Source organism: Motacilla alba, chromosome 1 (genome assembly GCF_015832195.1).
Source record: "Motacilla alba alba isolate MOTALB_02 chromosome 1, Motacilla_alba_V1.0_pri, whole genome shotgun sequence".
NCBI lineage: Eukaryota > Metazoa > Chordata > Aves > Passeriformes > Motacillidae > Motacilla > Motacilla alba.
In genome coordinates, this window is record NC_052016.1 from 91,594,078 (window position 1) to 91,606,852 (window position 12,775).

Below are 12,775 nucleotides of genomic sequence, written 5' to 3' on the forward strand. Positions count from 1 at the left end.
TGTATATATAACTAATTCAGTAACTTATGAATTCCACCCACAAGAGAAGAAGGAAGGTTGCAGGCAATTAAGTGAAATTAATTTTCCTAAGACACTTGTTCTTTTTCCAGGCCTTCAGTAGGCAGGCATAGTCTTTCATAAAAATACACTTTTGTGTAATGTGCACAGAAGTGTAATTTGGAATGGCATTGCTCAAACATTAATGAAAACATGATGATGTATTTCTGCCACAGGACTCCACTGGGGAGCAGATTGGTCTTTCATCAGAAATAGTCTGTGTAGCTCTGTAAACTTCCTTCTGTTTTGCTGGTAAATCAAGCTCTTGATCTAAAGGGAAGAAGTACACTAATGATGGCAGCATTTGGAACACCTGCATGCTAAATACTGGCTGTCAGATTTTCAAAATAATACGACAATTTGTTCCTGAATGCGTGTGGGTGTGCATATTTATATATCAGTATATGGAGACTGGGGCTTTGAGTACAGAAATAAGGAACTTTGTTAAGGACTTTGAGAGTAGCTCTGTCACCTGGAGTGACTGTAAAAGCCAGTAAGGAATTTTTATGGTATGAACCTCAAGCCTCTTTGATTTTTACTATCCTTTTGCTGCTTTTGGGTGGACTTGATGTCTCATTTTGGTTTCAGTCACACTTTCAGTATGAGTCTCTTGTTTCTGGTCATAGTTCTCTCTGTGCCATCCTGCTCCTTTATATTTGCTTCAGGTGACATGGGTTATTCTCAGGATTTCACTGCCCATGAAACAATATTTCTCATCTTTCCAGATGTCAGCCTTTTTTCCCAAAACTCCCCACAAAATCCACAGGCTGGGTAGGGAATTAAATGGAGTCTGAAAACCCTATTCTTTTCGGTCCCTGTCATAACCAATGGTTGTTTCCATGTTGCAGCAGCAGAATCTTCCTTGCTGTTCTGCTCAACTTCTGTTTCTCACCAAGCTGCTCCTCACCCACCACACAAGCTAAAGGGAGGAGCGTGTCCATGGCCTTGCATGTCACCAATGTCCCATTTGCTTGGATAGTGCTTTCTCTCCGTGGTGACTCTGTGGAGAAATCCACAGTTCCTCATGGTGTTTCAGGGAGTCTTCCAGGCCTGCTGTTGGTTCACCATCAATCTCTGTGTATGTGGCACAGATCATAAGACCAGAAGCATTGGTTGATGTTCTAGTTTGATTTCCTCTGTGGCACAGACCTAAGTCCAGGCTAACACATCAGACTTTTGTTTGCAGAAAGTCTTGGAATGAGAAAAGTATTTGATTTCTTGCAGTTTATCCTTAGAAAACCTTTCTTTCTAGATGTGGAAATCCTTTCATCAACAAAAACTAAAGAAAGACTAGGGTGTGTACTAAAACACACTGAAGGTTTGTAATAAAGCTGATTTCAGTTCCCTAACTTTGCATTTTTTTCTTGGCATCAAAAACTTTTTTGGGAAAAATTTTCAACCTTTTCACTCTGATATTTAAGATGAGAGTCTGGGTATTCAGCACTGCAGCATCCCATTGCCATGGTGGGCAGGTCAGTTTAAATGACAAACACAAGTGTTCAGTGCTCCTCACACACCTGGGGATTGTGACTGGCTGGTATCCTGCAGTGTTCAGTGAGCACTGCCAGCCTTTCCCACAGCTTTTCCATTCCACAGTCCCCGCATTGTGGGGAGGTGGGAATTGGTGATGTGCTGGCATTGTTTGCTTTTTAGCTAGTTGTAAATGTGTTACTTTGGAATAAATTAAGCTCAGCAAGCACTCGCTACATCTGACCTTTCTCCATCAGTTTTTCAGTTCTGTTTTTCTCTGAAGTTACCAAAGTACTAAAGTTAGGTCTGAAATTCACCTCCAGTGAATTCATGTGGGAATATTCATCTACTGTTAATTTTCTATTGACAAACAGCTCTTTGAGATGTAACACAGCCAGCTGTGCATCCCCTCATCATGCACTTTACACGTTTTGTGTTACTAATTTTAATGATATGAGGCTCTCTGTAGAAGTGTGTGGGTTACCTACGTAATTCTTTCCTTCACTATATCTTTTCAAGTTCCTCTGTGTCAAGTTTTGAGTGGGTCCTGGGTCTTCAAAGAGACAAGAGCAGTTGTTGGTTGCTGTAAAGTTGTTTATTGCATGAATATATCAGTCTCGAAGGCAAAGAGTTCAGAGGATTAAAGTCTGTGCTAAAAGCTTTATGGAATAGAGTCCCAATGTCCCGAGCAGAAGCAGCAGCAGCTCCCACACCTTTTTTATTTCCTTTTTTTCACCTCAGTACAGGGGGATTTTATTCATAAATCATCCAATCAGCTAAAAACACAGTTCTAAAACATTCTTCCTGCACCTATCCGAGCTTGATTCTAATGTGCAAAAGTCGTGTCAGTTCTTAGAAAAAAATCTATGCACATAATTCTGTCTGTTCTATCTAGAAATGCAAGTGGTGTTCTGCTATGTTTTCATTATGTCTAGAGCTAAGTTAATTTTGTGAAAGGTAACACTACTGGACTTTAAACTAGGCTTTAGGGCTTTTTACTAGCTAATACAGTTTCTTAAGGCACTTAAGATTTATTTCTACTTAAACTTACACTCTTACTTTATGCCTGTGTGGCTTAATATATTTCAGTTTCTCTAGAGGTTCCAATTCAATCCCTGCATTCCTTTCTCTCTCTGAGGAACTCAGAGACGCTTTTATTTCATTCATTCCAACACCTCTGAATTTGAGGAATTTCCTTGGAAGAGATACGCTGTAGGCAGGATTTCATGTTTGTGTGCTCCCTTCAGCCATTGCCTCACTGGGTAGATAGTCAAGTATGATCTCCTGCACGAGAAGTGTTCATCAGTTGTGTCAAAGGAACTCATGGGAAGGTGCTGAAGGGTGTCTGTGTTCTCTTTCCTTGTCTTCTCTCAATTGCTTTAGATGCACTTGGGTAGAGATTTATCTGGCTTGATTCAGTGTAATGGAAATGAATTGGTATGTGCAGCCTGCAATTTGAAAGCCTTTTTATGATGCCTTTTCTTCTCAGTCAAGTGTTTTGGTGGCTTTTTAGAAGGGACAGGCTTGTGCAGAAAGATGGAGAAGTGCTGCTAAGAATTACCTTGCAAAAAGCTGAAGAGCTGTCTGACCTAGTGTAGTTCCTGCTGTTCTTCCTCTCCCATCCTGCACATGGCTTGAACTGCTGAAAAATAACCAGACAGGGTCTCTGCAGAAGCTGCTGAGCCTGTGGTTTCCTGGGCTTCTCTCTAACCAAGGGACTGTACAGCCTTTCTGGGGCTGGAGGGCAAGGATTGGAAGTCCACCAGCATGTTACGCGTCACTGTTATTCAGGAGACGTTTGATGGAAAAGACACGTGTTTATGTAAACTATGTGGGTTTGAAAATCATAATTTTAGCTGTTTTTTAACACTTTTGCAAAACTTTGACAGAAACTGTGTTCTGATTGGGCCTGTCAGCAGGATACGGTGACCCTTGCCTGCAGAGCTTGACTTGTGATCTCTGTATTGGCTTCTAGAAGTCACAGATCACCTCTGGCCCCATGGCACTGTCAGTTATAGCCTGACACTACCCTTCTTCCCTGTATCTGAGCTCTCTGCTCCTTGCTGGCTCTGTCATCCATGAAAACAGCAGCTGTGAATTGAATGTGTCAGTGGTGCAGCAGGTTGGGGAACGGTGGCTGGAATGGGGCTTAAAGCAGATGAGAGCTCTAGTCTCTCTTCCTGCTCCTGGGTTTTTTCTTACCTCTTATACTGGCTGCCTTTTCCAGGGGTGAAAAGTTAGGCACTCCACTTTGCATGATTTGTCCTGTTAAAAAGGTCAGTGCACTGGCTTAACACTTCATAATCTCTGAGTTTTAATGCATTTAAATGCTGCTCCTTTCAGTTTCCTCTAGGCTGCATGTCTGGAGATAAAATCTCATGGGCTGATACATGGAGAGGGAAGTCTAAACCCGCACCCTCGGTTATTTGTATTCTCAAACAGTGTATGGAGGCACATTTGTGCAACTTTTGAATAGACAAATTGGTTAGAAAAGGGCTTTTGATGCAGAAATTGAAATTAATCCTGATCTCTATGACTCTTATTCACATGGCCAGTATCTTTTGTCTGCTTTCCTGAGGTAACAGTGTGCCTGTGTCATCACTAGATTCGTTCTGGCTTCTGACACTTTATTTTTTCGCTTCTCTTGTGATTTCAGGTATCTTGGAGTTTTTTCACCATCAGTTGAAGGACATTGTTGAATATGCAGAACTGAAGACTGTCTGCTTCCAGAATTTACGGGAAGTGGGAAATGCTGTCCTGTTTTGCCTCCTCATTGAACAGAGTCTGGTAGGTGCCTGCTGTGCTAGTTTAAAATCCATCTGTCTCTCAAAATGTACTCTCATATTTTTGTTACTAACGTCATCAATAACAAGGTTGAAATCTGTGAGTTTGCTGTTACTGATGGGCAGATGGGTAGGAACAGTTCCCTGTCTTCCCAGTTCACAGTCTTGCAGGGGCTTTCATGTCTGTTAGATACAGTGATGCCTGACTTTGCTGGGTGAGAGACGTTGCCTCTTGCGTGGTACCTGAGGATCTGACATTGCAATCTTCACCATAAATTGTAATCACATATGGCACTCCTGCAGCCAGTCACAGTGTGGCCACTCTTTATGTCAGCAAGCTGTGCATCTGGGACTGCTGTATTCCTTTCCTGCGTGTCATTCCTGTTGAGGTCTGAAACATCACAAGGTTAACATGGACATCCTTGGACATCCTCCTTGCTGCTTGGATGGCTGACAGTGGTGCAGAAATTCACTCATCTGTCCTAGCTTGAACAAAACTGTGAGAAGTGTCAGTCTTTCAGCTGCTTCTGATATATCTAGAGTTTACCTTACACTGTGTAAACCTGCCCACAGCTGATGGTACAGTGCTACAATTGATCTTTATCCCTACCTCCAGTTTTCCCACCCTTCTCCCGTGTTATTAGTATTTGCTGTTCAAACAAGATGCCCAGACCTGTAATTTCTTTGTTTTCAATGCTTTTGGGTGCTTACAGAGGAAAGGTGGGCATTGATAATGGATCAGAAAAGCAACAGGTGTGCTGGCTTCCCTTTCTTTACCTGCATGGTGTTGTTGAATGTTGGAGGAGCGGGTCTCTTCCTGCTGTGCACACAGGCACCCTGCCCAGGCTGTGCAATCTCACGATGCTGCTGAGGTTGGGCAGCATGCAGAGATCTTTGCTGACTGCAAACCAGCCACGTCATTTCCTCAGCAAGCTGGCTGGAGGCCTGCTGTTGGACAAAAATAAACCCTCACGGAAGGCTTCTCTAGGGTGTATTAAAGCTGTTGGTGTTAGATAAGGTAATGAAGACAGGCTGTTCCTCAGGGTTCCTGCTGATGATGTTAGAGGATCCCTCCCTCGTGGAGAGTAATTGTAGGGCCCAGGGACACACAGCAAACCTGCAGTCAATAATGGCACAGCTGAAACAGAATGAGAAACTGGATTCCTTTGGATTCAGGCTGAGTGGGTGCGTGGTGAAAGGCCAGGCAGGCAAGGGCCATCACTCCCTCCAGGGAGGATTGAAGGTGTACCAGAGTGACACCAGCATGGAGGTACCTTCTTTGGGACACCACCAAGGTTACCCTTTCCAGTCACACAACCGTGCTCGCTGCCTCTCCTCGTGTAAGAGTCCTAAGTCAGGACATGTCCCCATGTCCCGTCAATGTATTACAATATTTTTCCATTGTGGTCATCCCTCATAACTAATCTAGGTTTTAGCACAGTGCAAAGTGTAATTCTGAATATATCTGTGGTAGTGGGTGAGTCTCATGCATTTCCCTGGTTGACATCAAGGAATTAGAAAAGGAACTGGCAAAGGTGGCTGCATGAGCCCCAGCCCCCTAGCCTTGCTAAGAGTATGGATGATGACCAACTTTTCTAATATTAGAGTTGAGGGATTACAAATTAGTAGGGTTTCTGCTTCAAAAATGAGGAGAGGGTCATAGCAAAGTCACGGATCTGCTTCTGGTCATCCGCATGTTCCCTGTGTGTACACACAGGAGCAAAGAAACAGGAGACATCTGTCTTCCTTTCCCTGTCCCTAAAGATGTAAAATACTTCCTAAGACGTGATTCTGTGCTGTTGCCATAAGTCTCAGCCTGCCTGGCAGGGAGACGCTCCCACCACGATAAGCTCCCATTAGGATAATGGGCTGTGGCTCTGGTAAAAATAACCAAGCGGTGAGTCATCCTCTTCCCTCTTTTGTCTGTGCTGGAGCTGTCTGCCACTTTCCCACCGAAATTACTCATCCTCCATTAGTTTAGTTAATAAATACTCTGTCCTGTATGTACTGCCAGCTGAGGGTGGGAGTTGCTGGAGTGTGTTTGGGAGTGCAGAGTGAGCTGGTGAAATGGTCTTTGGGATGATCCGTGAGGAGGGGCAGGGCTCGCAGCGACTCCTGCCGTGGTGACAGAGGCCGGCTGCCCTCTGGTGTTCCCGCAGCGCCATCGGCCTGCTTTGGAATGCCGGTGTGTGCCTTGGGGATTGATGCTTCTGTCCTAAATGCCTCTCGTTTTCTTTCTGTCCCAGTCTCTGGAGGAAGTGTGTGACCTGTTGCACGCAGCGCCGTTCCAAAACATCCTGCCCAGGGTTCACGTCAAAGGTATGGGCAAAGTGAAAATACCTTCCTTGGGTAATGCTTTCCCCTTTCCCTTCCTGCCGCTGTGCCTTCAGTAACCACCTCCAGCCACCCTTTGCCACGGCGCTGCTAATTACAGGACACAGGTACCAGATCCAGGCCTGTTTGCCTGGCTGAAAAAACAAATGTTTCCTGGCAATGCTCTGGGCAAATGACAAGGGGAGAGGAGAAATGCCATGACAGGGAAAAGCAGGATGGATGCCCAGGGAAGTATTATCCTGCTTTGTGGATATAGTGAGAGGCTTTTGTGAAGCTTCTGTTTAACTTATAGAATTGTCATTTAAATGGGGGGTAGGGAGTCTGTCAGCAAGTAAGTAAATAAAAGTGGTCCCTGTAGATTTTTCACTTCCTTTTCACTAAACTAAGTATGCAGTAGTGAGTATTTGCAGGACTGCTTCCTATGGTATCTGCTCTCTTCATCTTTCATCATCAGAAAGTGAGCTGTCCCCCTTCCTCTTTTCCCTCTCTTCTTTCTGTGTTTCTTGTCTGTCTCCTTTCTTTTTCATTTCTCACTGCTGGAGCAGCTGATTTGTTCTGCTTGGAGAAATCCCATCAGCTGCAAAACTCTGAGAATATTTCCAAGCTCACAGTAGCTACTTGCATCTCTGCATACATGAAGATCCAGACCATTGTAAACAGTATTTTCCCATTTGCCAGAGAACATTTCCTACTTGCCAGTGTTGAGGAAGTTCCAGCTGGCTTTTAGCCTTGCTATACACAAGATTGCATCCTCACTTTACCTCACCTTCTAGAGACAAACATTTCATGCATAAAGACAACTTAGTTGTCTTAGTACAAGTGGGGATCAAGTATCTTGGCAGCAGCAACATAACAGAGCCTTGTATTCCTCCTTGAATTTAGGTAATTAGATGTACTCTATTACAAATCCTTCTTTCTGTTTGCACATGTAATGTAGCATTTTAAAATATGTGTGTATTTCTCTAAAAGTGCATAGGAGATTATCCAGCTATTTAATAGTTAAATTGCCTAAAAAGAACAGTTTTCTTTCTTGCTGGATAAAGATTGTATTAAATTAAAGATTGTATTAAATTAAGAATTCTCTTAGTTAATTGCAATTTATGATTGCTCACTTTTTAAAAATTTTCTTTCAGAGGGTGAAAGACTTGATGCTAAAATGAAGAGACTGGAATCAAAATATGCTTCACTACATTTGGTTCCTCTCATTGAAAGACTTGGCACACCCCAGGTAATCTTTCTCATTTGTGTCAGAGGCAATTCAAGAAATTTCTGAGCATCACAAAGCCTGTCCTGATAGCTCTGTCAGAACTTCAACCTGCACATCCAGCTTGTTCACACAAATTATTTTTATTTAGATCCATGAATTTGGTAAAGCTGTTAAAGCTTAGAAGTTTAAAACATTTGAAACAGGGGCAGAAGTGACACATTTGGGGTAAAATGCTAATTGGTATGTATGTTTACCATGGGATACCCTCCCAGTGTAAGGTCCAGCCTGGAAGCTCCTCCTGCAAATTCCATCAAAAGCAATCAGTTTTCTTGTGCACATGTATATATGTTTTTAAAACATTCATTCGGTCACTCTTTCAGCCATTTAACAACTCCTGGAAAATGAGCTGTCATTTGAGCTCCCCTGGAAACAATGACCAAAGAGAACATTCTTGAGCTGCCTTTGCAGCTTCTGCACTGTTCCCCTTTCTCAGGGGTGAGGGTGCATTAATACCCTGCTAATCTTAGTAGTTTACTGGTGATTGAGATGTGAATAGTAGAAAGTAAGAGCAGAATGCCCTGAAGCAGAGCTCAGACTACTTTTGTCATCGTAGGTGCTGCAGTTCAGTAGGTGCTGCTGCACTAGGAGAGAGCTCTCTGTGTGATGGCACAATCTGGGACAAGCACAAGCAGCATTCCTCTTTTGGATTTTGTCGGAGCCTGTTGGTGCTCCTCTTTGGAGCTTTGTCATCTCTAACAACAGCAGCTGAAGGAAATGTGCAGGAGAGTGCACACAGGAGCTACAGCAGAGCCCTGAACTCTTTGGTTTTGCTTTCTGCCTCCATTCAGACAAAGGATTCTTTAAACTTCCCTGAGATAAATCCAGGACTAGCATTACTGCAGTTAGTGTTACTCACTTTAAATCTGTCTGCTTAAAAAGGATTTTACAATTTTCTCCAAAGGATTGGACAATTCTACAATTCACAGTGAATGTTTGTCCACTGATCTGATCCCCAGGTTAGCAGTGTCTGACTTCACTTTAAGTCAGAAGACATTTCTTCTAGAATAAACCACGTGAAACTGAAAAATGTATTGCATTAATTTTGTAAAATGAAATTTTATGGTGAAGTGGCTTTTACCAGGATTTTACACTTTGTTTCTCTGCACTTCAGCAAATAGCAATCGCAAGGGAAGGGGACTTGCTGACCAAAGAACGCCTCTGCTGTGGCCTGTCCATGTTTGAGGTCATCCTGACGCGGATCCGCTCCTTCCTGGACGATCCCATCTGGCGCGGACCCCTGCCCAGCAATGGGGTGATGCACGTGGATGAGTGTGTGGAATTCCATCGCCTCTGGAGCGCAATGCAGTTCGTCTACTGCATCCCCGTGGGAACGCACGAGTTCACTGTGGAGTACGTGCTGCCACTGCCCACAGTGCCCCTGTGGGCAACACTGCTTGGCTTGTCCTGTTGTGGCAGCGGGGCTGGAACGGAGGCGTTTGTGTGCCTGCCTGCAGGAGCTTAGGGCAGAACCAGGGAGAAGTGCTGCCATCACCACTGAGGGGGGGCTCATCATCCACGAACACAGATACTGTTGTTATCTGTAGTGAAAATAACCCTCTATTTTAAGTATTGCCAGTGTATAGTGAATGATCCTGTGACAAACGGGCCCTAGCACATGTCTTTCAATAGGGGTCGTGCCCCAATAGACACCCAGCTTAAAATAGCAGAATATTCCTGCATCTAACTTTAACAAGCATTTATTATTTAAGAGCAGGAATGAGCACTTGGCATTTCACGTGATTAACGCGAATTAACCAGGAACCGTTGTTTGTTCTTGGTTTTGTTGGTTTTGAGAATATACTTATTTTGAAAAATTGTTGAGCTGTAACATGCTTTTTACTGGGCAATTAGAAAATGTCATAGGACATTTACTTTCTTTCATGTCTGCAGCCTAAAGGAGCAGAGTGGTGTTGAATTCCCACTTTGTTTTCTTTGCAAGTGTTGTTTCCACTGAAAATGAAATGTGATGCCACAGGAGTCTAATGGGGAGTAAATGTTTTTGGAGTAACTCTGTTATATGAAATTCAAGGAGGAGGGGGAGTTCTGTTTTTTTGTTAAGCATCAGTTTGAACAACTTGTGATATCTCCTAAGATAATTAATATACCAGAGCTTTTGCTTTCTAGATGAATGTCTAACATTAGTAAAATGGCTGCTTACTGAGTGTTTGCTGTGACTGTGTTTTGAAGATGTAGTTGAAGATGTGTGCTGTGTTTCCTGTTCCAGGCAGTGCTTTGGGGATGGCTTGCACTGGGCTGGATGTATGATCATCGTGCTTTTGGGACAGCAGCGGCGCTTTGACGTGTTGGATTTCTGCTACCACCTGTTGAAAGTCCAAAAGCATGATGGCAAAGATGAGGTTATCAAGAATGTGGTGAGTTGAAAATATCTGTATTTGCTTTAGTAATAAAGACAACAACTCCGAGCTGTTTGTATTCAGATGCAGCGTAGATGTGGCAATCTTTTTTTTTTAGAATGAATTGCTGAAAATGAGGGCACCAGGATTTTCAGAAACAAAAGATTAAGGCTGGAGTTAGAAGACTGATCAAGCAGAATTCTGATGTCACAAATATATGAGATTTTCTTAATGCCTTCCATCTTAAATATGTTCATTCTCAAAATGACGGCTGTAAATTGAGCTTCTTTGTACCCAAAGCAGCACTGTCAAAAACCAAAAGGCACCTTGTATTTCCACTGGCTTAGCAATGCAAGGGGAATATTTGTAGCATTGTCGGGAGAGATGAGATAACAGCATTTGCAGTTTTCTGGCTAAGGCCTTTCATATCCAAAGCTAATTCCTGTGTCCGTTCTTTTGATGTTTGCAGCCTTTGAAGAAAATGGTTGAGAGAATTCGCAAGTTCCAGATTCTGAATGATGAAATAATTGCTATTTTGGACAAGTATTTGAAGTCTGGCGATGGAGAGAGCACACCCGTGGAACACGTGCGCTGCTTCCAGCCACCAATTCATCAGTCCCTTGCCAGCAACTAGATTCTCACCTAACAATACTTTTTGCACCTCTTTAGGCTAAAAGTGTGAGAAACAAAACAAGAAACAAAACCCACACCAACAGTTTTGAAGAATACTCTCAACTGCATTTTTCAGTATGCTTGTGCCATTTGAGTGGCACACTGTTCTCTCCAGTCTCCAAGCACAGTAACTGTATACAATCCATACTTATTTTTCTAGACTAAAATTTTATACACTTTGATTAAAAGCCTGTAAGATTTTTGAAACCTCTTTGCATTCCTGTCCGAGGTGGCCATTTTAGACTGGACTGGTATAATTTTCCCCTGAAGCTATAGAAATAATGGCTGTGGAGGGTAAAAAACGGTTCTGTAGAAAAAATTTTTAGAAATCAATGCATAATTGTTTGTATTAGAGCCTTAATTGCTTAATTTGCCTTTATTAAAAAAAAAAAAAGAGAAAAAACAACAAAACAAACTCTCCTGGTGCTTTGTGAATAATTTTCTAGTCAGTTGATTCTTTTTCCTCTTTGTAAATCTATTCTCAGAGATCAGTAATTATGGAAATGAACATTATTTAAAGTGTTTCAAAGTTATTTAACATGGAGGTGATTGATAGGATTCTAATCTTTTTAAAATGTGGAAGTTTGATTGATTAGAATGGGGACTGTTTGCTTTTTCCCAATGAGAGCTTCTAACACAATTTATATTTTGGTTTGCAATATGTACCTGTGTACCCAAACACGTTTACAAGTGATGAGAAATTCTTGTTTATGAGAATCTTGACTACAGTGATCAGGTGTAATCTATCCCAGTACATAAACTCTAATGATGCTAATCATAATTTATTATGGAAAATATTTGTTAAATTACACTTGCTGTATAATGCAAACACTGCATCAGTAAAATTGTAAAACTTTGCTACTAAAGAAGTTGAATTTTAAAGCAAACCATTCAGCCAGAAGTAAACTCCTGCTTGCTTACTCCAGGATCCTGTCAGCTGGCTTTAGGATCAGCCCTAACCAAGATGTTAAGATGGCCAAAACAGACAGATAATTACATGTTTTACCCAGGATATGGATTTGTGGAGATGATACTTGGTCAGTGTTTCTAACCTGTAGTGTGAAACCAAGAATGCATCCCTTTGAGAACCTGTTTTTCATCCTTCCCTCTTAGTTCATGGCTAGGTTACAGGAATTGACTCCAATTGTGGGTAGAAATAAGCATCTGACAGAAGAGGTACACAGGAAGTGAGAAACATGTAGGTATTGGAGTGGCAGAGAACTCAATTTTGAGGAAAGAAATTAAGTGAAATTTCCTCACCAAAACAGGATGGAGATTTTCCAGGCAATCTATCAGCAAGTTTCCACAATCACAGGTTTCCCTAGGACATCTGTGCTCGAGAGCTGCCATTCTGGAGCAGTGTCTGTTGTGGTGAGAGTGCACACAAGGCTGCGCGGTGCATGGGAGACAGAAGTCAGAAGCGCTCGTGCTTTGTTACCCCAGCTTGTTGCAGGATTTCTTTTACAAGGTGTTTTACAGATGATTTTCTTTAAGAAACAGTCTTCTAGTTCGCAGAAGGTTTTTGGTCAGCCAGATGCTTCCCTGTGCTTCCAGCTTCAGTTAAGCAAATGAACAACTTTCCTAATTTGCTGACATCATCATTGGTTAAAAGATGTCTTATATGCCTGAGATTTTGGCTCAGCACTGGTACAGAAATAGTTAATTAATAAAACCTGATTTTGTTTAGGAACTATTTAAAAATAACTAATCATGATGTGAATAATTTCTATTTCTTACCAGAGAATTGGTCCTTTAACGTCTTAAAACTGCTCTTAAATACATTTTATGATACTGAGGGGGAAAAAAGTTTAAGACAATTCAGACGTTAGTCCTAGGAA

General features: G+C 42.2%; 1 protein-coding gene across 3 annotated transcripts in view; it reads left to right on the plus strand.

Moving 5' to 3' along the window:
• The window catches only part of CYFIP1 (cytoplasmic FMR1 interacting protein 1), a 74,722-nt gene extending 63,374 nt beyond the window's left edge, over positions 1-11,348 (plus strand). For 2 of the 3 annotated variants that reach the window (XM_038157890.1, XM_038157882.1), the window contains exons 26-31: positions 4,184-4,314; positions 6,557-6,629; positions 7,778-7,872; positions 9,023-9,261; positions 10,136-10,283; positions 10,735-11,348. In XM_038157890.1, the coding sequence (XP_038013818.1) occupies positions 4,184-4,314; positions 6,557-6,629; positions 7,778-7,872; positions 9,023-9,261; positions 10,136-10,283; positions 10,735-10,899 (851 nt within the window). In that variant the 3' untranslated portion in view covers positions 10,900-11,348. The remainder of the gene's footprint in view (positions 1-4,183; positions 4,315-6,556; positions 6,630-7,777; positions 7,873-9,022; positions 9,262-10,135; positions 10,284-10,734) is intronic. The other variant, XM_038157898.1, reaches the window with a different exon arrangement.
• Positions 11,349-12,775: the final 1,427 nt, after the last annotated feature.